Source organism: Drosophila navojoa, chromosome 3 (genome assembly GCF_054131105.1).
Source record: "Drosophila navojoa isolate 15081-1374.11 chromosome 3, UAZ_NAV_1.0, whole genome shotgun sequence".
NCBI lineage: Eukaryota > Metazoa > Arthropoda > Insecta > Diptera > Drosophilidae > Drosophila > Drosophila navojoa.
This window is the reverse complement of record NC_142891.1, coordinates 22800952-22828874: the sequence shown is the minus strand read 5'-3', so window position 1 is coordinate 22828874 and position 27923 is coordinate 22800952. Positions and strand designations below refer to the sequence as shown.

The 27923-nt window shown below is 43.9% G+C and overlaps 2 protein-coding genes and 1 long non-coding RNA gene across 5 annotated transcripts; 1 reads left to right on the top strand and 2 right to left on the bottom strand.

Annotated features, from left to right (window-relative positions):
* Window positions 1–43: 43 nt before the first annotated feature.
* Dhc36C (Dynein heavy chain at 36C) lies at window positions 44–27923 on the top strand. The gene is made up of 22 exons (XM_089257761.1): window positions 44–728; window positions 788–1012; window positions 3079–3241; window positions 3321–3554; window positions 4017–5596; window positions 5655–5777; window positions 5922–6075; window positions 6322–7617; window positions 7669–8115; window positions 8186–9813; window positions 9877–10663; window positions 10745–10927; window positions 11005–11351; window positions 11453–12292; window positions 12644–13009; window positions 17213–17500; window positions 17561–17976; window positions 18045–18223; window positions 19607–20983; window positions 21836–22085; window positions 26103–26254; window positions 27341–27923. Exons 1-22 carry the CDS (start codon window positions 199–201, stop codon window positions 27845–27847), a joined length of 12072 nt encoding a protein of 4023 aa, XP_089113887.1. The 5' UTR covers window positions 44–198; the 3' UTR covers window positions 27848–27923.
* LOC149091834 (uncharacterized) lies at window positions 13841–14785 on the bottom strand. The gene is made up of 2 exons (XR_016196531.1): window positions 14615–14785; window positions 13841–14553 (listed from the first exon to the last, which is right to left on the bottom strand). It is a non-coding gene; the product is annotated as an uncharacterized LOC149091834 (long non-coding RNA).
* LOC115564125 (uncharacterized) lies at window positions 19029–26031 on the bottom strand. 3 transcript variants are annotated; one of them, XM_089257759.1, is made up of 4 exons: window positions 25583–26031; window positions 25286–25523; window positions 22323–25216; window positions 19029–19434 (listed from the first exon to the last, which is right to left on the bottom strand). In XM_089257759.1, the coding sequence occupies exons 1-4, from the start codon at window positions 25869–25871 to the stop codon at window positions 19379–19381; spliced, it is 3477 nt and encodes a 1158-aa protein (XP_089113885.1). In that variant the 5' UTR covers window positions 25872–26031; the 3' UTR covers window positions 19029–19378. The 3 variants fall into 3 exon arrangements, with proteins under 3 accessions (XP_089113885.1, XP_089113886.1, XP_030243941.1); XM_089257760.1 differs by having other exon boundaries at window positions 22350–25216; XM_030388081.2 differs by lacking the exon at window positions 19029–19434 and having other exon boundaries at window positions 22093–25216.

Sequence of the window (27923 nt, the reverse complement as noted above, 5' to 3'; positions counted from 1 at the left end):
TATTTGTTTGTATGTTCCTAGTTCTTATCGACATACCTATCGATTTGACATATTAGACATCTGTGCTGCTTTCGATGAATCGAAAGCATCACTAAAAATATATTTCTATTCGATAAAAATATATATTTTTGACCAGAGCTGCCACCTTGTCTTGTCGCTGTTGTTGCGCGCCAACTTTGAAAACAGCACATAAACAAGATGGAGAAACCGAACCCAAACAAGAATATACCCAGCTTTACGTCTGTTTGCGGCGTGCACCGCATCTGCAGCAAATCGAAAATGCTATACACACGCCCCAAGCCAGATGTACTACAAAGCATTCTGCAATCCAAGGCGAATGCGGATTACAAATCACGTCGCTTGTGGTATGAACTGAATATGCCCGAATGCACCAGCCACCTGTTCGATGGCCAAATGCTGTCGGACATGCCCGATAGTTTGACCAATGCGAAGTCTCGATCGCGTCGCAAGCAATCAGAAAAACCCGAAGATACCGATCTCAAAAATAAAGCCTCTTCCAACTATATGGTGATGCGGCAGGAACGCGAGCATTTCCGCACAAAGCTCGTGGAGCTGATCTTGCACATGGATGATGATCAGGAGGGCAATGAGAAGCAGGACTCATTTCCCGATCAATACGAGCGCGAAGTTCTACGCTATTACTACTACATCAAACATGGCATCGACACCATTCACGTTTCAACCATCAGCAAGAAGACTCTGAAGAGGCAAGTTCCTCCCTTTCCAAGTCTACCTATTATATATAAACTCATCCCATGCTTTGCAGAATTGACAATCTGGTGCCGGTTCTCCTGAAGAAATGGGATTCAGCTTTTGTCGAGAATATTGCCGAGGTGCGCTCCGACTATGTGTTTGCGATGAAGAAAGCCGTTGTCGATTTTGTTTTGCGTCATTCGGTTTTGGATCGCTTGACACAGGAGGGGGCCCCACCGAAGTTCGATACGGCCGAGAGACGAGAAATTGAAAAACTTATGAATCATTTTCGATATCGGTAAGCTTAGACTTTCTTTCTTTAAGATTAATTTACGAAGACTGCTTGAAATGATGATCAGTTTGCAACTTTGTTGAAAATGTCCAATCAAATTTTTTTCAAACCAATTTGTTTTTATAGGTAATTTTTTTGCCATCATAAATATAAAATTTATATATATATATATTTTTTTTTGCTCAAGCATATTTAGGAATTCCCCATTTGCCCATATTCTTGTCATTGTCAGAAATGACAAGAGTTTTATTCTGTGATCCTCTTTACGAATTAAAGATTATTAATCAAATTAATATGATATACATATGTATACATTTAGATTATTCTGAGATTACTTTCATTCTTTGTTTTCATTATAAGTTTTTTTTATTACTTTATTTTATTTTAATATATTTATTTTTTTATATTAATATATATTTTAAATATATTTGTATATGTCTATAACAATTTAACAAAAGATTGTTAAAGATATTGTGGGTTCTTTCCATCGACTTATAAAACATATTTTCAGAGCTGTTATTTTTTTTTTTTTACGTTCGAAACTTAAATCGTTTGCCTGGCAATTGTGAGATCCTTTAAGTCATTAAAAAGTTTGCCAAATTGAAAGGGAGTTTATATGGCCATGCAATTGACATGCAATTACACACACGCAGACATACACACATGCGCACATACACTCTCTCTTTCTCTGTCTCCCCTTGAATAAGGCAAACTTCATTCAAAACGAATTGTCCTGGCGCTAAATTTGATAAAATAACTCGACAATAAGTCTTTTTATATACGTGTATATCTATATATGTACATTTATGTAGCATATATACACTATATAGTAGCTGGTTGGAAAAGTTGTCGCGACTTTATTAAGAGCTGCCAGCCATGGGAAACGCGAGAAATCGCTTTGCGTCGTGCCAAAAAACTTTTTAACCGCACTACAATGGCTGCTTCTGCGGAAATGGAAAACCAGCGGGTACCCTCAAGGGGGGTGGGGGTAGCTATTGCTTTGTAGAACAGGCGTGGCAGCCGCATCTACCAAAAAAAAAATGAGGAAGGAAAAGTTAAGTTCTCCTGTGTATTGGTTTGACATTTGATGAGCAACAGTAAAGCTTCTGCCAGGAGTAGCTTCTAGTGGGACGTTAGCTGCCTGTGGGCGTGGCAGACATAAGCTGTAAAAAGGATATGCTTAAGAATGAATTGAACTTGCCGTTGAAAAAGTGCAGGGGGGTGGGGAGGCGAGCACCCGGTCAGGGCGAGGTGTGGCGCGGTCAAAGTGCAAAAGTTCTGCTGCCCAAGTGGGTCGCCCATCGATAAATGTGTGAGCGAGGGAGATGGCAGAGCGGGAGGAGTTGTTGGAGCTTTTCTAATTTATAGCCAAAAGCATTTGGCTTCATTAAAATGTAGGGCAAGTTGGGCGTAGGCGTTTTCGCCTTGGACCAATGCGCTGCCTAATGGGCCGTGTGAAAAGCAGCTCAACTGAAAAGTTTTTGCGAGCTCTCAAGATTTGCATGAAAAGAAATGATTCAATGAGAAACTTTAACAACTTGTTAATCTCAAGCAGAAGATATTGCATTAGCCTTGCTATAATTATTGGCAATATTATCAGCTATTATAATAATTATTATTTTAAGTGTCATCACTCTTCCCATTATCAGTAGCATTATTATGGGAATTATCATTATAATTGAAATCATATTTCATTATTATTAGCATTATTACTTTCAAATAATATATTTGATAATTATTCGAGTAAATATTTTCTTTTTATTATCATTAGAATCAACATTACTTACAAAAATGAACACCAAATTAGCATTAGCATTGGCATTACCATTAGTATTAGCATTAGCATTACTTTTATAACTATTATTATTCTTATCACCATTAGCATTATTATGTCTATTAGCATTAACATTACCATTAGCATTAGCATTACCATTAGGCTTACCTTTACCATTAGTATTGATACTACTATACTATAACCCTATATAAAATTTCTCTAGAAATTTTCAGTTTTAAACCTTTTTGCCCCTCTCAATGGTAATTTTAATTAATTTTCCAATACAATTTATTTGCAGCTATGATGAGAATCGCAATCGGCTGAAAACCACATTGTTTTCCATACATCGCAGTGTGGCCAGCATTTTGGAAGTGTGGAGCTTGAAGTACAGCAACAAAACCTTGGTCAACATTGAAGAACTGAGCAAGGTCGAAGAGCCCTTCACATTATTCAATTTTATCGTGAGTTCCACTAGTACAGAAAATTCAATTTGTTGAGTGTACCTTAATTGAGTTCCTCTGTGTGCATCCGTGCACACAGTATTTATGCGGCATTCACATCGAGAGCGGCAAAGCCATGCTGGAGGATGTCTGGTATGGGGAGATACACACAACCTTGTTAAGGGCCAGCAAACGTGGCCAGTTGCCGGATATACGACGCATGACATTGGTCAAGCGCTTCTTCAACTGTGTTGCCGCCCTGATGACCCAGCAGCTCGAGGACATTTGCATACGCAGCCTTAAAGCCTTTGCCGATTACGTTTGCGATTTTGGCGTAAGTATCTGAGTGCACATAATTGACTAGAAGAGTCCAGTAATCTTCAGTGATTACTTATCACTGAGCTTGCTCAGTCTCACTGGAGCTTTGGCCGGAAGATCGCTTCAAATGGTCTCATGAGCTAAGTTTACGAATGCAACTCTTTAAGGGTCTTGCGGAGAATGTTTTCTAGTCAGACTTCTATTTATATCCCAATGTGTATAAGGAGAATACAGTTAGGGTTCTATACCTTCGGGCTTCTAACTTTATCTTCATGTTATGTTTTCTAATTAACCCTGACTCCAATGTGCTTAGCAAGGTAGAATAAAGTAAGGATACTCTACCGTAGGGCTGATTAGTATAATGGAGGAAGATACAAATCACTGCTTACATAATATTATTTAAAGAAAAATATTATATTTAAACATGTCCGCTTCGAATTCGTGGGTTTTTAATTTTTTGTCCATTTTTACCGCACAGAGATCAAATCCTGGTTTTGAAATTTCCTGTATATTGGCGGACGAGGATACGATAACATTCAATCCGAGCTTCTCAAAGATACAGAGTGAACTGCTCCGATTGATTGATTCGATCGTGCACGCGGTGCAGATAATGCCACGCATCGAGGGCAAACTCTATACGGATCTGAAAATTTCAAAGAAGCTCTTCCTGACGCCCACGGTGCCGGATAGCATTGTGGCCGATACGAAGAATAAAGTGTGCATGATGCTTGAGGAGCAGCGCATTGGTCCCGAGCTGCGATTGCAGGACTTTGATGCGTTCATTGATCTGATCAACGGCATGGACTCGGAACGTGTTGGTCGCTTCATGGAGGGCGATGCCACCTTTCAGCAGTACACGGAATTGGTTTACGAGTATCGAGAGAAGGAGGACCGTATTGCGCGAGAGGTGTGGGGCATCATACGCATGGGGCTCTATGAGTTCCATCGCGATAATTTCATAATACATGTCGAGCAGCTGGCACGACAGATCCAGACAGATCTGCTCGCTCGCATGGTGGCGGATCAGCAGGCGCGAATCTCGCGACTCGGCAGGGAGTACGACATGATAGCCAAGAAGGCGCTGACTGTGCCCAAGGATACGGCCGAGCTAATGGAACTGAAGGCCTATGTGGTGCATGCCGAGGAAAATCTGGTGCCCGAGATGGAGGCACGCCTTAAGGTCAACATGTCCGAGATCCTTTGGCTAATGGATCATACGCTGTACTCCCCGCTGGAGATCAAGAACAACAGCAATTCCTTCCAATGGTATTTGAAATTGGCCTCAATCTTTGATCAGCACCGCGTGATCATTGCCGAGAAGGTGATCGAGTACCAGGAACTGCTCAAGAAACGCATCGAAATGTTTCGTCGCGAGCTGCAAAATTATTACGACCAGGTGCAGCTGTACGATACGTGGGGCGACATCAAACAGCTGTCGAAGTATAAGAAGCGAGCCGGACTGCTGGACCAGCGACTGGTCAATGCCATGGACACCATCGATCAGATAAACGAGGAGGAGACCTCTTATGGCTGGGATCTGTCACAGTATGCGGTGCGCAAGAAGGCGCACGATCAGCTAAAGCCCTATAAGAATCTCTTCGATGCCGGCCAGGACTTCATTGACAAGTGGGAGCTGTGGATGTACTCGCAAGTGGGCTCCTTCGACCCGGATGAGATCGATCAGGATGTGTCCAACTTTTATCGTATTGTACAAAAGCTTGAGAAGCTCATGGGCGATCATCCCATCACCATGCAGCTTATCATGGATGTCAAGGAGCAAATGGAACTCTTCCGCGGACATATGCCCATCATCAATACCCTGGGCAATCCCGGCATGAAGGCGCGCCATTGGGAGCAGGTCTCTGAAATAATTGGCTTCCCCATCAAAGTGTCGCCGGAGCTGACGCTCGAGAAGATTATTGACTACCAGCTGGACGAGTATGTGCCCAAGTTCGAGGCCATTTCGGAGAGTGCCACCAAGGAGAATAACCTTGAAAAAGCCATGGCCAAAATGGCCAACGAATGGGAGGGCGTTGAGTTTGGCATATCGCCCTACAGGTAATGTTGCAAGTCTTCAAATGCATACATGTATATCTAATTGAAATGTCTCCCACAGGGATTCTGGTACCTTTAAGCTGTCCGCCGTGGATGACATACAAATTTTGTTGGACGATCAAATTATCAAGACGCAGACAATGAAGAGCTCACCCTACATCAAGCCATTCGAGGCGGAAATACTGTGAGTGCACTCTAAGGCTGTTTGTTCAGCACTTGTCAATGTCAATCGCACTCCCACATAAACACACCCACACCCACACCGACACCCACACACACCCATTCACGTCTCACACCTTTTACTAATGCTCGTTTTGTGCGCTTGCAGCAAGTGGGAGGCGAAGCTGATGCTGCTGCAGGAAATTTTGGACGAGTGGCTGCGCGTGCAGGCCACCTGGATGTATCTGGAGCCCATTTTCAGCAGTCCAGATATTCAGCAACAAATGCCAGAGGAGGGACGTCGCTTCAGTGCTGTGGATAAGGTTTGTATATTATTTTAAAGAGGTCCTTAGATCATTTATGCGAATTGATTTAATGTTATATGCTGAACGTTCTGAACCTACCAAATAGATACTAAGTACACTTATTGTTAGTCGTCCATAAGTCAAAATACCCTTCTTTTGAGCGTGCCTGAGTGTTATCAGACAGAGTATTTCCTAGACACTACCAGTCGGTTACACTAAATTATTCAAGTCCAACTCTGATATATTTCTTTGCACTCGTCACAGATTTGGAAGGAGCTGATGAAGCAGGTTTCACTGGACTCACGCGTAATGACCGTCGTCCAAATCGACAAGATGAATGATAAGCTGAAGAGGGCATATAATCTGCTGGAGATTATTCAGAAAGGTCTCAATGCTTACTTGGAGAAGAAGCGTTTGTACTTCCCGCGTTTCTTCTTTCTGTCTAACGACGAGCTGCTCGAGATTCTGTCCGAAACGAAGGATCCCACGCGTGTACAGCCGCATCTCAAGAAGTGCTTCGAGGGCATTGGCTCGCTCACGTTCACCGAGGAATTGGAGGTCACGGCGATGCGTTCGTCGGAGCGAGAAGAAGTTGTGCTGGCCGATGTCATCTCGACGGCCAAGGCGCGCGGACAGGTGGAGAAATGGCTGCTGGAGCTTGAGATCGACATGAAGAAGAGTTTGCATCAGAAGATATCGGAGGCCTTCTACAGTTACGTTAAGATGCAGCGAAACATTTGGGTGCTTAGCTGGCCGGGTCAGTGCGTGCAGTCAATTTCGCTGACATATTGGACCCTAGAGATCACCGAGTGCTTCCTAAGCGAAACGCCCAAGGAAAGCTTGGCCAAATATCTGCAGAAGTGCATGAATCAAATTATGAAGATTGTGGATCTGGTGAGAGGAGATCTGAACACACAGAATCGTATTACCTTAGGCGCTCTGGTCGTGCTCGATGTCCATGCACGTGACGTCCTGGCGGAAATCGTTGAGAAAGAGGTCGAAGACTTGCAGGACTTCCAGTGGCTTTGCCAATTGCGCTACTACTGGGAGGAAAACAATTTGGATACACGCATGATCAATTGTTCCCTGCCCTATGGCTATGAGTACTTGGGCAATACGCCGCGATTGGTGGTTACTCCCCTGACAGATCGTTGTTATCGCACCCTATTTGCCGCCTTGAATCTGCATTTGGGTGGCGCTCCGGAGGGTCCAGCCGGCACGGGCAAAACGGAGACCACCAAGGATTTGGCCAAGGCCGTGGCCAAACAGTGCGTCGTCTTTAATTGCTCCGATGGCTTGGATTATCTGGCCCTGGGCAAGTTCTTTAAGGGCTTGGCTTCTTGCGGTGCCTGGTCGTGCTTCGATGAGTTCAATCGTATCGATCTGGAGGTGCTGTCCGTGGTCGCCCAACAGATTCTCACCATACAGCGTGGCATCAACTCGGGCTCCCCCACCTTGGTGTTTGAGGGTACGACTTTGACTCTAGATCCCACTTGTGCGGTGTTTATTACCATGAATCCCGGCTATGCGGGAAGATCTGAGTTGCCTGATAATCTGAAGGTAAATTACATTAGGTTTTTACAGTACAAATTTCTAACCGTCGCCCCTTAGGCTCTGTTCCGTTCCGTAGCTATGATGGTGCCGGACTATGCATTGATTTCCGAGATCGAATTGTACTCCTATGGCTTCCTGAGGGCCAAGCCACTCTCGGTGAAGATTGTGGCCACTTATCGTCTGTGCTCCGAGCAGCTGAGTACCCAGTGCCATTACGATTATGGTATGCGAGCTGTCAAGTCTGTGCTGAAGGCAGCTGGCGCCTTGAAGCTGCGCTATCGCGATGAGAGCGAGGACATCCTTGTGCTGCGCTCCATCAAGGATGTGAATTTGCCAAAATTCTTGAACCAGGATATACCACTGTTCCAGGGCATTACGTCGGATCTGTTCCCGGGTGTCACTCTACCCGAGGCGGACTACGTGGTGTTCAATGCGTGCACAATGTTGGCATGCGAGAAACAGAACAAGCAATGTACGCCGTTTGTCCTCGAGAAGGTGCAGCAGGTGAGTAAGCATAGGAATAATGATTACAATAAAAATACTTATCATTTATTATATTTCGCTTACATGGCAGCTGTATGAGATGATTGTGGTGCGACATGGTCTCATGTTGGTGGGCTACCCATTTGGTGGCAAGACCACAACATATCGGGTCCTGGCCGAGGCGCTCGAGTGCATGGAGAAAAAGGATGGATCTGAAAACAAAGCTATATATACGGTCATTAACCCAAAGGCCATAACTATGGGCCAGCTGTATGGACAGTTTGATGCCGTGTCGCATGAGTGGAGTGATGGGATCTTGGCCGTCAATTATCGGATCTTTGCTGTGTCCGATACACCGGACCGGAAGTGGCTCATCTTCGATGGACCTGTGGATGCCATCTGGATTGAGAATATGAACACTGTGCTGGATGACAATAAGAAGCTCTGCCTCATGTCCGGCGAGATTATCCAGCTGTCGAACACAACTAATTTGATATTTGAACCTATGGATCTGGAGGTGGCCTCGCCGGCCACGGTTTCTCGCTGTGGCATGATCTATCTGGAGCCCAGTTCGCTAGGCTGGGAGCCGCTGGTCACCTCGTGGAAGAACACGCTGCCCGCTGCCTTCCACACGGTGAGCAAACAGCTCATCTCAGCGCTAATCTCTCGCTTCTGTCCGCTGCTCCTGTTCATCGTGCGGAAGGGTCTGCGCGAGATCGCGCCTACGTCGGACACCAATTTGATGGTTAGTCTGATGAATTTCTTTGAGTGCTTCATCGATGATTTCCGCGATGAGAAGTATGTGGCGAATATTTCGGATTTGGATTTTCGTGCCCAAACCGAGGGCATTTTCCTATTCTCGGCAATTTGGTCGATCGGTGGTTCGTTGACTGCCGAGAGCCGTGAGAAATTTAACATAGTCTTCCGTGCGCTCATGGAGAAGACTTTTCCACAAAGCCTGTACGATATGTACGGTGTTACGGAAGATTTGTATGTGGAGCCGCTATCGAAGCCCTTCATCTTTCCCATACCCAAACAGGGTTCGGTCTTTGACTATCGCTACATAAAGGAGGGCAAGGGCAAATGGAAGCCCTGGCAGGATGATGTCAACTCAGCACCGCCTCTGCCACGTGATATACCCGTCAACCAGATTCTCATCCAGACCAATGAGAGCGTGCGCATTGCAGCCGTATTGGACCTGTTGGTGCGACATGGATTTCCCCTAATGCTGGTCGGACCCACCGGCACTGGCAAGAGCGTCTATGTCATTGACTACATGTTAAAGAAAATGGATTTGCTTGTGTACAAGCCACTTTTCATCAGCTTCTCGGCACAGACGTCGGCCAATCAGACACAGGACATTATCATGTCCAAGCTGGACAAGAGACGTAAAGGTGTCTTTGGACCGCCCTTGAACAGTCGCTTTGTGATCTTCGTGGATGATGTCTCGATGCCACTGAAGGAGAACTACGGAGCACAGCCGCCCATCGAGCTGCTGCGCATGATGCTCGACCATATGATGTGGTATGATCGCAAGAATATTGTGCCCATGAAGCTCATCGATCTGCAGATGATTGTGGCGATGGGTCCGCCCTCGACGGGCAATACGGTTACGCCGCGTTTCCAGCGTTTCTTCAATGTGATCTCGATTGATGACTTCAACGATGAAATTATGAATACGATTTTCGGCAAGATCGTGCTCTGGCACTTGGATGCGCGGTAAGTGGGGTCTGTAGTGTAACGAGTATATTTAATTCAGAATTTTCTCGATCAATATATTAGTGGCTTCTCGAAGGAGTTCGATCCTTGTATCGATGAGATTGTGGGTGCAACATTGTCTGTGTACAATGATGCCAAATTGAATCTGTTGCCCACCCCGGCCAAGTCCCATTATCTGTTCAATTTGCGTGACTTTTCACGCGTCATACAGGGTGTCCTGCTGTCGGTGCCGGAGGCTACGGAGGACATGAACTCAATGCGGCGTCTGTGGGTGCATGAGGTGTTGCGTGTCTATGGCGATCGTTTGGTCGAGGATTCCGATCGCAGTTGGTTATTTGGGAAGTTGTGCTCGGTCGTGCAGGATAACTTCAATATCGAGGCTTCGCGTCTGTTCTCACGCTTAGTGGCGCAGGGTAAAAAGCTGGAGGAGAACGATTTTCGGCAATTGATCTACTGCGATTTTACCAATCCGAAAGCGGATATGAAAAACTATGTCGAGGTGCTGGATGTGGAAGAGTTGCGTACGGTTGTGGAGGCGTATCTAGTTGAATACAATAACATGTCGAAGAAACCAATGAATCTGGTGCTTTTCCGCTTTGCCATCGAACATTTATCGCGCATATGTCGCATCATAAAGCAGCCACGTAGTCATGCTCTGCTCATCGGAGTCGGCGGCTCCGGGCGCCAGAGCTTGACTCGATTGGCTTCGCATATATGCGACTATGAGCTGTTTCAAGTGGAAATAACTCGATTGTATGGTCCGTATGAGTATCACGAGGATATCAAATCAATCTTGCGTAAAATTGGTACCTCAGAAATGCACGGCGTGTTCCTCTTTACGGACGTACAGGTGGGCTAAGCAAACCAACATTTTGGACCAATTGCACTTTCCGTATCTAGGGCAGTTTGCTAATGTTTGAAAGACTTTTAGATCAAAGACGAATCTTTTCTGGAGGATATTAACAATCTGTTGAATTCCGGCGAGGTGCCCAATCTGTTCACCAATGAGGAGAAAATCGAGGTGGTCGAAAAGATGGCGCAAATCGACAAGCAGCGCGACAAGGCCGTACAAACCGATGGCAGTCCCGTTGCCCTATTTAACTTTTTCGTTACGGTGGGAGATCAAATTTTAACTACATAATATTTCTTCCACCTAGATGATTCTAATAATGCCTTGATCTATCCCTGTAGACCTGTAAGGATCAGCTGCACATTGTGTTGGCCATGTCGCCGATTGGCGATGCCTTGCGTAATCGCATACGCAAATTTCCCTCGATTGTCAACTGCTGTACGATCGATTGGTTCCAGCCCTGGCCCGAGGATGCTCTGCTTGCCGTGTCCACTCGCTTCCTGGCTGCCGAGGAGCTAACTGCGCTGGAGCGCAAAACGGCCATCGATATGTGCATGGAGTTCCATACTTCCACACAGGATTTGTCAGCCAAGTTCTTTAAGATGTTGCACCGCTATAACTATGTGACGCCCACGTCCTATCTGGAACTGATACAGACATTTAAGGCGCTGCTTAGCCAAAAGAGAAAGTGAGTGTCGAACATGATTGAAGGGCTTACCTTATAGAATATATAATTAGCGCTATGACTATATCATATCTTTCGTATTTCATATATAACTTCACTTGCAGCAACATCACCATGAATCGAAATCGTTATTTGACGGGCATTTCGCAGCTGGATATTGCCGCACAGCAGGTGGCTGTGATGCAGGAGCAGCTGCAGGCGCTGGAGCCGAAGCTGAAGGAGGCCTCCGAGATCGTGGCCGAGCAGGTGGCCAAGGTGACGGCGGACAGTAAACTGGCTGCCGAGCAGCGAGAGTTGGTCAAGGAGGATGAGCAGGCAGCCAAGCAGCAGGCAGCCATTGCTCAGGAGATCAAAGACGAGTGCGATGCCAAGTTGGGTGAAGCGCTGCCCATTCTGGAGGCTGCCCTCTCCGCCTTGAACACGCTAACTACGGCTGATATCGCCGTGGTGAAGACCATGAAGAGTCCGCCCATCGGTGTGCGCATCGTTATGGAGGCTGTTTGCATTCTGAAGGAAATGAAGCCCGATAAGGTGCCCAATCCCAGTGGCGTGGGCACCGTCGAGGACTATTGGGGTCCATCGAAGCGTGTGCTCAGTGACATGAAATTCCTGGACAGTTTGCTCAATTTCGACAAGGACAACATATCGCCGGAAGTGATGAAGAAACTGCAACAGCGTATTCTCAACAACGAGGCGTTCGATCCTGAAAAGATTAAGACGGCATCCACGGCGTGCGAAGGTCTCTGCCGCTGGGTCATTGCACTCTCCAAATACGATGTGGTGGCCAAAATTGTGGCGCCCAAGAAGATCGCCTTAGCTGCGGCCGAGGCGGACTACAATGCGGCCATGAAGTTGCTCAACGAAAAACTGGCCCAACTGGCCAGGGTCGAGGCCAATTTAGCAGCCATTCAGAAGATTCTCGATGAGCAGCTAAGACAATATGGGTGAGCAGCACGTCTTTATAATGTGTATACCCCGAATACTTCGAGAGAAATGTATGTAACAGGCAGAGGAATACGTGCTAGACCTTATAAAGCATACAAATCCATATATTCCCGATCAGGAGTAAGCTCAGTCTGTCCTTTTGGCCATATATGTGAACGCATCGATCTCCAAACTCATAAGATCTAGAGACTTACAGTTTTTGTAGTAGATACGCACGCGGTAATCGGTTATCGATTAAAATCTTTATAAAATAATAGCTCGTACATTTTAAAAGCTAAAGAAGAGTTACTGGACAATCACTTCTCTTACTTTGTTACTCTTCACTTTTAACTCTTGATATTTCTATTTAGTGTCTTGCTGGCTGAGCATGAAGCTTGTACAAAGAAGTTGCAGCGCGCCCAGGAGCTCATTTCTGGCTTGGGAGGCGAACGCACGCGTTGGTCGGAGACAGCTCGAATGCTTCAGGCGAGCTTCAAGAGCGTGACGGGCGATGTGCTCATATCGTCGGGAGTTGTGGCCTATTTGGGGCCATTCACCATCGATTTCCGGGTAACGCAAATACGCAAATGGGTAGCGAAGTGCCTGGACTATGGAGTGACCTGCTCGGCGGACTTCCAGTTGGCTGTAGTGCTGGGTGAGCCGGTGGAAATACGTTTCTGGAACATTTGCGGCTTGCCAACGGATGCGTTTTCCGTTGAGAGCGCCATCATGATGAAGTAAGTGCAAGAGACATTTATTTATTTATTCCATCAATTTTGCAAAGAAAGTTTAGTTAGCTGCAGATTCTAGCGTAAATCTCTTGCTTAAGGCCTTACGCAGCTCGCTTATACTAAAGTGCTTGCTTACATTAATGCTCAACAGGCAAAGTTTGATGGGAAAGTACGCTTCGTTAAAGCCACAAAAAGTCATTAGCTTACAAATCGATGCAAAAAGCTTTGCGCCAGGAATTTCATTAATTTCATCTCAGCTACAGCAGCTGTGGCTCAGCCAACCAACTCACTATAAATATTTATGTATATAAGTATATGTATACGTATATATATACCTACTTTCAATTAAATAACCTGACACGCTAATTATGGCTGAGGACTTGTCAGATACAGAAGATTCACAGTGTTTATATACCCTAATGGAGCGGGTATTAAGGAACACTTATAGAGAAAGTTTTCTTGGAGCTCAACTTATGGAATTTTTAGGGTTTTATAAAAATAATTATAAATACAAATATATTAATATTTAAAGCTTCAAGTCCAAGATCCTGCGGAATCCTTAAATAGAATAGGTCAAATTTAAATCTGCTTATAGCTCACTATAGAAGCTCTCAGATCATAGATTCATTCCATAGATTCATAAGATATGATTTTTAAGAGATTTTTATCTTACCATTTCTGCCACGGTCATAATTTTAATGATTTTTCTTATAGCTGAACTTATAGGATTTATATGGTTTATATAGAGAATTCTCTGCCTAATATTTAATCTGCTTATATTAAAATAAATCCTCGGTAAGAACTAATAGAGTATTCTTTTTTTATAGATAGTGTGTGTTTTTTGTGGATAATGTTTTTTATTGCTGCCACGTGCGGAATTTACTTGATTAATGATTCTGTAAGGGTATTAAAATCTTCGTCATACCCCGTTTCGGTTCGGTTTTTGTTTCTAATTACAAAACATAAAACGTTAGAATTCACGCATATTACGAAAATTAAAGATATGCCGCTTGGCCTCGGTGCGTTCAGTGTGAGAACTGTGCCGGATGCTGCACGGCGCTGGGTCGGAGGGGGTGTTCGGCTCTGTGCGTGCGTGAGCGAGTGTGAGAGGCACCCGCATGTTGCCCAAGCACCGGTGGTTGCTTTAGCTCAAGGTACACACAGCTAAGGGCTGGTCCACGGTCCACGGTGTATGGTCCACGGTGCGAGGAGGTGGTCCGGGGCCTGGCAAAGAATTTTCATGTTTGATGCGTGCATTTGAGAGAGAGCATTACGCATCTGGTGAGTTTCCACCAAAATATAAGGGGCGAGGCGTTGTGTTGCGTTACGTCGCGCTGCCACATGCCACATGCCACTCTTCCCATGTCTCTCCATTTCGATTTAATAAAGGAAATTCCTGGCTGCTGCCACGCCACGAGTGTTCAAAGTAATTTGGAGCATGCCCAAAATACCTGAGGTGTGAGCCACCTCTGATGATACTCCTGCTACTCCTGCTACTCTTGCTGCTGGTGTTGCTGCTGCTGCTGCTGCTGCTGCTGTTGCTAGTCCTGCTGCACAAAGGATAAGCAATTGATTAATGTGCGCTCCGGGCGCATTACGTTTAATTTTTACCCATAGACATGGCAAATGAATGATGTAGGGATTTGTTCAGGCGCCGCTAGTTATACTATCTGCAACTCCCTCTGACTGCCGGACACAAGACGAATGAATTTCTCTTTGTTTTTTGTTTTTCTCTTTTTGTCCTTAAATACCCTATATTTTGTGGATGTTGCCAAAGGGCATGATAATCCCATATTAAGCAGCAGAGTTGTCTGTTCTTAGACAAATATGAAGCTCTTAATGATTGTGATTAACATATCAAAGTTCTGTTTATCAGTGCTGATCTAGCTGCTTTTGCTTTCTACAGGGTATCACTCTCTAAAGAGTCACATTCTCTATAAAAAAACATTAGCTCTGATTGTTTAATGGAACGAACAGGGTATTAGCTAGCTCACCTTTGTACTCTTTTCATTATATCTTAACTCTTTTTCGTTTTTCCAGGGTACTTTCCAGCCGATCACTCTCATTTATCGCAGCGCTACTTATTGTTTCCTTAGCTCTTCCTGGTTTATTGGGGCGGTCGACACATCGCCCCACGGCAACTGCTTCGTAAATTGCTAATGTGGGGCAGCAGGTGTGGAGTCGTACATTGTGGGTCTGCTTTGGGTCGTGTCTCTTTGCATAAATGTTTGATTAAATAATGTTAATTTGGATAAGGGCCAAACCTTGCAGCATTGCGCTTGGAGAGTTGGATTCGAGGCACTCGCTTTAAGGGTTTCGTTCGAAACACTTTTGTGCGCCAGCTTTAAGTCGTTCTTCAGTTTCATTGTCTATTGTAGCAAACCAAGTGGAAGCTTTTGTGATTCACAAACGTTTTCTTCTTTTGTTGTCAATTTTGATTTCCTTTATTGCATTTACATTGTTTAACAATTTTTTTTTTTTTTTGATTTCCTTGGCGTTTGCAGAGTCAACGTACTCGGATTGTACTCCCCTGTGCGTGTTCCTTTTTTTCAACGCTCGATATATTTTTTAACAATTTTCAACTGTCTAGCGGAAGCGAGGATAGCAAAGGTTATGATACCCTATACATTTATAATTGATTCGAGGTGTATTAGTGTAAAGGCCTAGCCGACACAATTAAAATTTATATACTATTATAAATTATGTTTCGATTCCTTGAATTAACTTTGGGTCTCCATTATTTATTACTCAAAGCATTACTCTTTGATAAATATTTTTTATATAGCTCGGAAGGAAACTTTCTTGAAAAAAAGTTTTTTCGTTCGGTCATGATAAATTTTATCTACGTTTTCCTACATATAATATAAGTATTACTTTAGAGAATATATATATAAATTTTCCTTATAGTTTCTTCCTACTAGATAAAAAGCTTATTTGATTAATGGAATTTTTATAAGGAATAATTATTTTTTGCATTATTTAGTTTAGATTCTATCAATGGTCTATGAGACTACTAAATTCTATTTTTTGATTAATAAAAATTTATTATTAGTAATTATTAGTAAATTTTCTATTTAGAAAACAATTTGTTTTTATATATAGAAAATTCTTTTCTATAAAAAACATTCCGGCTTATAGCGTATCTATTAGTCGAGTCATTCATGAGTCGCTCTCCTATACAATTGAGACAACAATTGTTACGTTCAGTGCGAAACAGATATGGGTATATGCATTGATATACATATACATATATGTAGGTATATTTGCATATATATAAATACAAATACATATATATACATATATACACATACTTATATGTAGAGCTCGTTTGGTATGTTGTATGCGCATTTATTCGCTGACATTTTTGTGTACCCAGCTCTTTCTCTCTGTCTCGCTCTGTCATTCTCATTCCAACTTTCTCTCTCGCTCTCTCCGTATCTTTCTCTCTGCGGAGAGAGGTTAAAATTGGCTCTTTTGTTTTTGCATCAAATATTTTTCATTCATCAAGTTTTCAATTTACAAAAATGTTCATTCATTCGCATGAACAAATTTGTATTCGGTGTGAATTTGTCATGTGCTCTGCTCTGTATTGTTGTTGTTGTTGCTGTTGCTGCGTTTGCTGCTGTTATATTTGCCTATTGTATCTTTAAAACTGTACATCTGTGAGCTATCACACAGTCACATAAAGACTTTAACACGCACACCCTAACACACACACATTTTGCACACTCTCACAGACATATTTGTATGTGTTTGTCGTCATTTCTCTCTGGCTTTTTCCATCAATTTATTTGCATGTTTGATATCATATTTATAATTTGTGTTGCATAAATAAATGATTATTGCAAATCTAATGCGAATTTCTAAAGAGTTTTTTGATAAAGATTTTTTTAATAGAAGACTTTAGTTAAAATATTCGAGCTGAGAGACTTTAAGAACTGCAGTCATAAAATTTAGTACGCAGATTTAATCAAACTATATATAAAAATTCGACGTTACTTGAAGGCAGTGGAATTAAATACTCAACTTTTCAGCTATCAAAAATGTTTTATTCATTTTGTTTTTCAAATGAATTTTTAATAATATGATTTTGATCAAGGGATGCTTAAAACATTTCAGTGCCATGCTACAGCTGCACTTTACTTTCCCAATTTTCGCTTGCAAACTGAATTTTTCGCATTGTATTTCATCTGTGTAATCGGTTTATAGGAATGCGCGCCGTTGGCCGTTGATGATTGATCCGCAGGGGCAGGCCAATAAATGGATTAAGAACTATGAGAAGAACAACAAGCTGTGCGTCATACGCTTGAATCAGGCGGATTATACGCGCGTGCTGGAGAATGCCATACAATTCGGTTTGCCCGTGCTGCTCGAGAATATTGGGGAGGAGTTGGATCCCATACTGGAGTCTATATTGCTGAAGCAGTTGTTCAAACAAGGCGGTACGATGTGCATTAAACTAGGCGACACGGTTATTGAATATAATAATGCATTCAGGTAAAATATATCTTTATATATATTAAAATAAAATACATGAATCTTCACATCGTTTAACAGATTCTATATGACAACAAAACTGCGAAATCCTCATTATCTGCCCGAGGTGGCGGTGAAGGTAACCCTGTTGAACTTCATGATTACAACGCAGGGACTGCAGGATCAATTGCTGGGCATTACGGTGGCCAGAGAACGGCCCGATCTGGAGGCCGAGAAGAATAATCTCATTGTACAAGGCGCTGAGAATAAGCGCATGTTGAAGGAAACTGAAGATCAGATATTGGAGGTGCTCTCCTCGGCCGAGAACATATTGGAGGATGAGACGGCCGTGCAGATATTAAGCTCGGCCAAGGCTCTGGCCAATGACATCAGCGAGAAGCAGATCATTACAGAGGCCACCGAGAAGCAAATCGATTTGGCTCGCCTCAGTTACGTGCCCATAGCGGAGCATTCGACAATTCTCTTCTTTACCATAGGTAAACTGTAAACCTACTGTTACTACTGTTACAGAGGAGTAAACATTTTTTTATTGGTTACCTTACAGTTAATCTGGCTAACATTGATCCCATGTACCAATACAGTTTGGTTTGGTTTGTCAACCTGTACATGGCCTCCATTGACAATACGGAGAAGGTGGATGATATTGAGGCGCGTCTGCTGGACTTACGCAATCATTTCACCTACAGCCTGTACGTCAACATCTGTCGCAGTCTCTTCGAGCGTGTAAGTACTTCCATCCTCCAATGTCAATTATCATCAAACGTTAGTTCAGCTGGGGTCATTGATGTGGCTTCCATTCCCTTTAGAGAGCTTCTCTCTCTCTCTCTCTCTCTCTGTCTGTGTGTGTATGTGTATTTGTGTGTGTTTGTATGTAACGTAATTGCGATATAATCCTATTGCGTTATATTTTAAGCGTATTACTGGGTGCTTGAATTTTCTTTGTGGCTGCGTATCGTTGCGCTTGAGTGCGTTTTAATAATTCCTTAGCATGAGCTTTAAGGACTTGCTGCCTTCACTGAATTGACAGAATTCAGTCAGTACTGCGCGCCAGGTGCGTGTCTTACGCACTGTGGAGCATCACAATGAATCAAGCAGAGAAAATAGCAGAAAGTTCCTGTCAATGTTGACAGCTACTTTAGCTACAAGTTAATTTTTGTGTTTCGTTTCTCTTAATTTTTAGATTACAAAACCTAACTACATATTTAATCAGAACATTTATTTTTAAGTGTCTGTACAATTTAACAATTATTTTGATTACGAGTTTATTATGATAATGACAATCAATTTGATATCCAGCTGTTTATTACATTTATTTAAAACAGTTTTACTGTCTTAATATTTGGTTAAATTGAAAATTATCAGCTTAACAAGAAGTTTTGAATTCCTTTTATCAGCATTTCAATAGCTAAATCCAAAATAATTTTTATTTATTATTTATTTTTTTTTACTATATACTTATATTAAAGACTTCATCTTTGATACGAATTTCATTTCAAAAACATTTAACGCAAATATACAAAACTTAATATTTCGTTACAATGTAATTAACAATAATTTTTATAACTTTTATTTTTTGCAAACAATATTCAACTAGCAGATTTTCTGTTACATAAATTTGAATATGCTCAACTCTTTTGCTTTCAATCATACAATATTTGCAATGAAATATCGACTCTGAAATATGCAATAGTAATTAACATTAACATTTTGATAATATTGAGGTATAAAACTATGAAAAACATCTCAGTTTCACTCCACTGTACGCCGTCGCTGAGGGCTATAATATTTGAACCTAATTGGAATTATGGGGGTGTGGCAAAGGGGGAAAAAGGGAGAATTCGACCATGTCCTTGTTGGCTTGATGATGTTTTCAGTCAATTATAAAGCGTCCCTGCTGTGTCCGCTGTGCTCTGATACTTTGTCTGTAATTTTGACTGCAAAAAAAGAAATGAAAATTGTTAAAATGTGTCTGTGAGCCATGGCTTATGGATTGCTTATGTAACCCCATTTGAAAAGTCATTTTAATGCGTGTCCGAAATATGAAAATGAAAAAATGTATTACAAACGAAATACAATACAATCTTTTTTTTTTTTTTTTCGAGACAGGATAAGCTCTTGTTCTCCCTCATATTGAACATAAACCTGATGAAGCACGAAAATTTGATTGACAATTCCGAATGGATGTTCCTCCTAACCGGTGGAATTGGCCTCGAGAATCCGTATAAGAATCCCACCTCATGGCTGGGCGTCCAAAACTGGGATGAATGCTGCCGTTTATCGAACATGCCCAATTTTAAGGGACTGCGCGAAGACGTCAGCGCAAATCCGGACAGCTGGAAATTGCTATTCGATGCGAAGACACCGCAAGACAACCAATCCATACCCAAGGAGTGGCAGAAGCGTTTAAGTGTCTTTCAGCAATTGCTGCTGCTGCGCGTCTTTCGGCCGGATAAATTGGTGCCAGCTGTGCTGAACTTTGTCGCTGGCGAGATGGGGCCGCGATTTGTGGACCCGCCTCAGTTCGATTTGATGGCCTCCTTTGGCGACTCGCATTGCTGTGTGCCCTTGATATTTATTTTGACGCCGGGCTCGGATCCGACAGCCACTCTGTTGAAATTTGCCGAGGACCAGGGCTTCGGCACAAATCGATTGTTCTCCCTGTCCCTGGGCCAGGGCCAGGGACCCATTGCCATCAAGATGATCGACGAGGGCGTCAAGCTGGGCAATTGGGTGGTTCTGCAGAATTGCCATTTGGCAGCCAGTTTCATGCCGTCGCTGGAGAAGGTCTGCGAAAATCTGTTGCCCGACTCAACGCATCCAGATTTTCGTCTCTGGCTCACCTCATATCCAGCTGAGCACTTTCCGGTTGTGGTGCTGCAGAACGGCATCAAGATGACAAATGAACCGCCCAAGGGTCTGCGTTCGAACATAACACGTTCGATGCTCAGCGATCCGATCAGCGATCTGGAATGGTACGAGTCCTGCACACAGCCGCGCGTCTTCAAGCAGCTGATCTATTCGCTGTGCTTCTTCCATGCCGTCATCCAGGAGCGACGCTACTTCGGACCCATCGGCTGGAACATACCCTACGAGTTCAATGAGACCGATCTACGTATTTCGCTCATGCAGCTGCGCATGTTCCTCAACCAGTACGAGACAGTCAACTACGATGCTCTACGCTATCTGACAGGCGAGTGTAATTATGGAGGTCGTGTCACGGACGATTGGGATCGTCGCACACTGAAGACCATACTGGATCGGTTTTACTGTCCCAATATCATTGATCTGGAGAAGCCCTACTATCTGGATGAGACGGGCCATTACTATGTGCCCGTCTTCAAGGACGTTGAGTTGTATATCAATTTCACACGCGACTTGCCACAAATATCGCCGCCATCGATCTTTGGCTTCCATGCGAACGCGGATATCATGAAGGATCAGCAGGAAACGGATATGTTGCTCTCACACACGATATTGACACAGGTATGTGCGGGGTAATTTGTTAGTTTATCCTTCATTATATTACACATTTTCCATATTTCACTAATGTTTGCTTTTATTAGTTAATTTGAAAAGCTATAAAGTTGGGTGTTGCGCGTTATGAAAGCAAAGTAGTCATGATCAATATAATTGATCAATGAAAAACTGCTTTCTTTTCATACTAGCTTGGGTTAAGTCATAAACTAGATTTTTGTACCCTTTATATAATCCCATATGCCATCAAGGCAGAGTCTATTTTGCTCGAATCAGTCATGGTAGAGTCCTGCCTATTCCTGACGGTCCTTACGGCATACATACACTATCTTCCTACTTACCCAAAGATAGGATAGGATAAGTTAGTCTTGCCCGTCGGGGTTTGTATTTGTGGGTCTCTTTATTCGCCTCTCTGTCTTAACAATGCACCCATAGTGCTTACTTCATGTTTGTAATTATAAGATCTTCACTAACTAGAATGTGTTCTATAACGCTTAAATTGTTGCTTAACTTTTGCTTATTTATATCACTCACTGCCGCTAAAAAGGAACGTTGGGTAAGTTATGTTTTTTTCTTATGAATTGTAAGCTCTGAGAACTTAAACAAAATATTATTAAACAACATGCTCGCCGTACAGGATCTATATGAGAGACGCGTAAGTTATCTGCTGCCTGGTACTTGCTTTTCGTTTTCCAACAGCTTTTCTTCTGTAATTTGGTTAACACGCTTGCGCTTTAGAAACTGGAGCAAAGCCAGAGAGTTTATGTAGATGTGTTGTCGCGACGTTATCCTGAAAATCTACATCTACCCAACTGTCCCACATGTCCGCCCTACCTTTCACTCTACCAAATCCCATTGAAGGACACGAGTAGCTCGTCAGACGACAGCGAGGGTTCCAAGGCGCTGACACCCGAGGAGGTGGTTACGAATGTGGCCACCGATATATTGGATAAATTGCCCCCGCTATTTGATCGCGAGGCGGCGCTACTTCGCTACCCGACCCAATACCATCAGAGCATGAACACGGTGCTGGTCCAGGAAATGGTGCGATTCAATGTGCTGCTAAATACGATACGCACCAGTTTGATAACATTGCGAAAGGGCATCAAAGGTAAGTGTTCGATGTTGCACTTGTTAACTTTTAATTTCCACCAATTTATCTTTAACAATGTAATGGGCGACAAAATAATTTTTATACACATATATAATATACTTAAATATTATATATATGTAGAACCAAACTAATCACGTTCTTCTTGCGGCAATGAGGAACGTTTGGTCTGAGTGACTGGTTGAGACACCGATGGTGGCCTACTGGCTACCTCCAATTCGTAATTACTATACGTACCGGTCTGTATATCAGAGCCAAGCCTACCTTGGAAAATTGATTCAGGCTCCTTGCGAGATGTAAGGAACGAGTCGTGCGCATCGATATCTGGTAGATTAACCAAACCCCTTTCAGCGCCCTTGCCACCTGAGTCGTTTGCCTCTGCGAGTACGTCCTCGTAATCTGTATCATCAATGGCTCCCATAGTTTTCATGCTTGCAAGAGAGACTCTACTTGGCATTTCTCCGGGAATCTTGATATTCTCGACACTATCGTCATCCTTGATTTTGTCGTAATCCTTGTTACTATCGAGGTCGATGCCATCGTCTTTGGAGAAGGTGACATTGTCGTGATACTCCATGCCCTCTGTGCCCCCAATGTCTCCTGTGCCCACCATGTCCCCTGTGCTCGCCATGTCCCCTGCGCTCACCATGTCCCCTGTGCCCACCATGTCCCCTGTGCCCACCATGTCCCCTGTGCCCCCCTCAACATCCTCTCCAGAGGCATCATTCCACATACTGCCCTCGTCATCTGCCTCATATTCGGTATATTCCTCCTCTACATGAACATCGTAGCCAGCTACAAATTCTTGAAGTGCCCCAATCAATTGATCTACTTGATGAGTCTGAGTCTCCATGCTGTCGACTGTGGGGCTTGGTGGGTTGGACGGTATCTGACGAAACACTCGAAAATCTTCTTCATTTACAATGTCAATGGTGCTCAATATGCGGTACATCTGTCTCTCTTCACTTAGACGGTGAGGTTGCGTCATCTGCTCGTAAAACTGTGTATTGATCAATTTGTCCATTGGGTCCTCCTGTTGATCGTCATTGGGATCGTCTTTCACTTCAGGCGTGGCTCTAGTTAGCTCTTTGGTAATCTTATCCTCCTTCATTTTCTTGATTAACGTCAATGTCTGTGTGGTGAGCAGCACTTGAGAGTCCAATGTGGAGAGTCCAACGGACGCCCGAGAGTCGACAAATGGATCATTGAATTCGTGTATGTTATCAATGCGCAATACGTGATCCGTTGACCGATCCTTACGCAAATCTATTGGCTCCATTGGCGGAGGCTCTTCATTGTATTTAGCTATAATTGCATCGAATATATCGTCCAAGAGACTGACATAGTTCTCATGGACAATACGCTCGGTTTCGGTCTTCCAGCGTCGACCAGGTACGGCCTGGCGTATGAGTTTTCGTATGATGGCCTCTACCTCATTTCGTTTAGGTGACTCGCTTTCGCTTTCGGTTGAGAACAAGTACAGATCGTTGTCAATCAGGCGATCAATCAAATCGCTAGCTATAGTGAAGGCAATATCATAGTTTTCTAGCTTTTCCCAAATGCCTGCGAAGATCACATCTTCCACAATGTACTTGGCTATCAGAGACTTTTCATATTTCTCGAGTATTTCACTCATCTCCGGGAAGACCATCTTGCCGAGCATCAGACGAAGTGGCACATAGGTCATTGGCGTTTGGATGAGCTTGAAGCTATCCAGCCAGCGTTGAATATCCTTATCGACCTGTTTGGCAATTTTCACCACCGACTCCTCAGCTTCGCATTCGGCAATGTGAGCCACGTCGGTTGTTAGGATCGTATTGATATAGTCATCGGTCACTTCACTATGCACCGCATTGGTCGACTGGTACAGGTCCTCGTAGATGGCACGCATATTGTTCTCCTTTTGACGTAGACCCGCTTCGACAGCCTCACGGCGCCAGCGCTCCTTCTGCGTTAATATGGAGAAGAAGTGGAGTTTACGCTGCTCCTTGAGACGTTCCATTTCCTCGGATAGGAATTGCATTATCCAGCCAATGGTGCTGCCCTCATACATTTGTAGCAAATGCTCCAGATCCTCACTGCGTCGCTCTTTAAGCATCTCTTTAGCCAGCTCCGGACGGCGAGACATACGCTTCTCATTCTCCAAATGCTGCTGGATGGCCAGCAACTGTTCTTGGGTGAGCTCATGTTTTGATTCGTCATCATCTGAGCGGCGAGGGGCAAAGAAGTCGCGGAGATCCACTTCCTTGTAGTTGAACGAGGGACGAAATTCGTTGGATTGAGGCTTAGGTCGTCGAACGAGGCACTTGGGTGCTGTCTTCTGCTTGGTTGCCTGGGAGCGTAGGGTCTTAAGCGATTCGTAGAGCTTCTGTAGATGCTTGTCGGAGCAGAAGTTCTGCTCGTACTCCTTGACATACTCCTTGGGCTTGGACCACTCCTTCAGCTTGGTAAAGCGGCATTGCAGTTGATTCATATTGACACGCTTCTCCAGGTCGTCGATGCGCATATCGAACGCCTTGCGGCCATCGCCCACGAAATTGCGCCGAGCTGGATCGACGCCGTGACGGATGAGGGGTCCATAGAACTCGGAGCAAGGCGTACCCAATGCATACATAGGACTCTGTTTGACCCAGCGCCTCGAGATGCCGGCATTCTTAATCTGTAGACGGCGAAATGCCCGCTGATACTCAAGCTCATTCTTGTTGAGGCCACGCTGACGCTTCTCCTCGATATACTCGCAGGCCTTCTCGATGCGCGTCTTGGACGCCTCGTGCATCTGCTTCTCGCGCTTGTCGAACATGCGTATGACTATCTCCAGTCGCATCATCTGGCACTCTTGTATGTACTCCTCCCGCTCCATCCAGTGCTCCCACTCGAAGGCCTCGAGTATGGGACGATATTTGCTCTTCATCGCTTTCTCGCGCTCCTCATTCAGTTGCTTCCTGAAGTTCGTCTTCAGCGCTTTGTTGAAGGCCCAGCGTTTGCGGGCGCGTTCCAAGACCTCCACCTCGTACAGACCAGGTGGCTTATCACCGGGCAGCAGTCTGGACAAATTGAAGACCTCTAGGGTCTCACCGTCCTCTTTGTCCATAATGTCGGGTAAATAGGCCACAGTCTGTGCCGAGGACTCCCTGCGTTAAGGATGTGGATATGGATTGAGTTTTGCATGTCCGGGAGAAAGATCAATTACAATTACCTACCTGTAAAGGGTTTGTGTGGTTTGATCTTTATAGCGCCGTTCGTCCACATATTTGGGAAAGAAATCGCATTTGTTGGTGTAATCCTTGATAACCGGCAACGACTCGCGCATCTTCACCTCGAATGTGGTCACATCGGTTTCTCGTCCTGTTAGAAAATCAATTCCCGGTGCCTTGAACTGGCATTCGCTGTCCGTGCGGGCCAGCCAGCCAACTTTACGCTCCGCCGGATTGTTGGCACCTACCCGTAATTGGCATTGAAACTAATGAATCCCATTGCAATTATGCGATTATACGTACCTCCGGTGACGCGTGGATCGCACGAGGGATTTGTTATCAGGCAAGAGGTGAGGCCCGTTTGCATCTCGCTCTCCTTGACTGTGGTATGGCGCGGCTTGATGTGCTCGCGCTTCTTGTCAAAGGTCACACGCTTGGCATGCTTCGGCGGCTCGACCAGCAGCTGCTCCTTGGATGACATCTTTTTGACCTGCTCAACTTTGGGCGCGGAGTAAATGGAGGTGTTGCTAGTGTGGCGCATGCGACGCGCCTCAAACAGAACATTCATGATGTCCTGCTGATTCCCTGGCATCTTTTCCTTTTTGTATATCACTTTTGTTTTAATTGTCCTAGCTAATTAAAAGTTTATGTATTTCTAAAAAAAAAACTTGTTTTAATCATTTAAGTGTTAAGCACGTCCGCTTGGAGTTTACTAATTGAATTTTCCGTAGTTCCTAATTGGGCCCGTTTCTTGTCTCAACTTGACAAAGTTTTCGTTGCCTGCTCGATTTCTCTCTCAGTTTTGATTGTTGTTTTATTTCAGGTCTCGTGGTCATGTCCGCCGCCGTGGAGGCGGTCTACAAGTCTGTGCTGATTGCCAAAATTCCAGCCATGTGGGCCAGCAAGTCCTACCCCAGTCTAAAACCGCTTGGCAGCTACGTTGCCGACTTTCTGCGTCGCCTCGAATTCCTTCAGGTGAGTCCCTTGCACCAATGCCAAAAACATCGAGCTAACAGTAATCGCATGGCAACGGCAACGGCACAGCTGTTGCCCTGGCAGCACAAGTGTTTACTAGGCCACTTGTCCTAGCTCTGACCCCCTTTAACGAGTCAATCAACTTTTGGGAATTAATATAAAACGCCTTTGAAATAGGTGATGCAGATAAGAGCAAAAAAAGAGAAATATATATATTTAATTTAATAATTATAAATATGAGCTATTTAGAATATCACCATTTAGCCTTATCCAAGCATATATATTCTTGAGAAGCGTAATCAGATTATCTGATTTAACTATGCCTCTTTATTTGCCTATTTACCGTCTGTCTCTCTGCCTGCCTCTCCGTCTGCATCGAAGCATTACAGAAGATCATTCAAGTTGCGTATATGTATGCCATTTGGTATTTATATTAAGAGAATCGAATCTAGAATGCTTGAAGCAGCAGAGAGTTTTTCCATTGGGCACTTAAGACTCGACTGCAACGACGCCTACCTGATGAACAGTTGAGTGTTGAGTTGAGTCAACAGTCTGACTGGAAGTCGTTCTATATAAAGGGCAGTAGCTGTTGGGGTTCAGTTGTACAATGTATCAAAGTGAAGTGTGTGTAAATAGGCAAAGATCGTTCAGCTAAGCACTAAAGACTTTGAAGAAACACGTAAAGGAAATACTTAGACGAAATAGTTGATAAAAATACATATAGAAAAGTTTTAGGGAAAATATTTAGAGGGAATACTTAGACGAAAGACTTTGAAAGAAACACTTACAGGAAAATTGAATGGAAAAACTTAGTGAGAATACTTAAATACTTAGAGCAAATAATTAGAAGAAATATTTAGAAGAAAGGGACATTTTTTTGTATTTTCATAGATCAGCTTAGAATATATAAATTAAATATATAAAAACTTTAATCTCATCCAAATTTTTGATATTTATATTTATATTAACACATGCTTTTCTGTTCGAAATTGTTGAAATAACAGTAACAAATCACTTTAAAGCTATTTCTAGGGTAGCTTAAAACTGTTCAAGTTGTCAATGTTCTCATATATTTTTACTTCGCAGCACTGGTACGAGCATGGCGCACCATCAACGTTCTGGCTGTCGGGCTTCTTCTTCACGCAGGCTTTCCTCACGGGCGCCCAGCAAAATTATGCCCGTAAATACGTAATTTCCATAGATCTGTTGGCCTTCGACTATGAGGTGCTGTCGCTGGAGGAGGCAGATATTGGTAACACCAGTGCACCGGACGATGGTGTCTTCGTCTATGGCATCTATCTGGAGGGCGCCTGCTGGGATCGCAAGAACAAGTACCTGGCCGAGTCGCGTCCACGCATGCTCTTCGACACAATGCCCCTGATCTGGCTGCGGCCCCTGAAGCGCGTCGATCTGCCCGAGCGCCACAACTATTTGTGTCCACTCTATAAGACGGCCGAGCGTCGTGGTATTCTCTCGACGACGGGCCACAGCACCAACTTTGTGGTCGCCATGCTATTGGACTGCAATCCGAATACGGCCATTGCCCATTGGATCATACGTGGCACGGCACTTCTCTGTCAATTGAGTTTCTAAATTCCATGTTTAGCATATGTCTCATATATGTATGCGATATATTAATTCGCATCCCAAACTCTTTGCTATTTGAGCT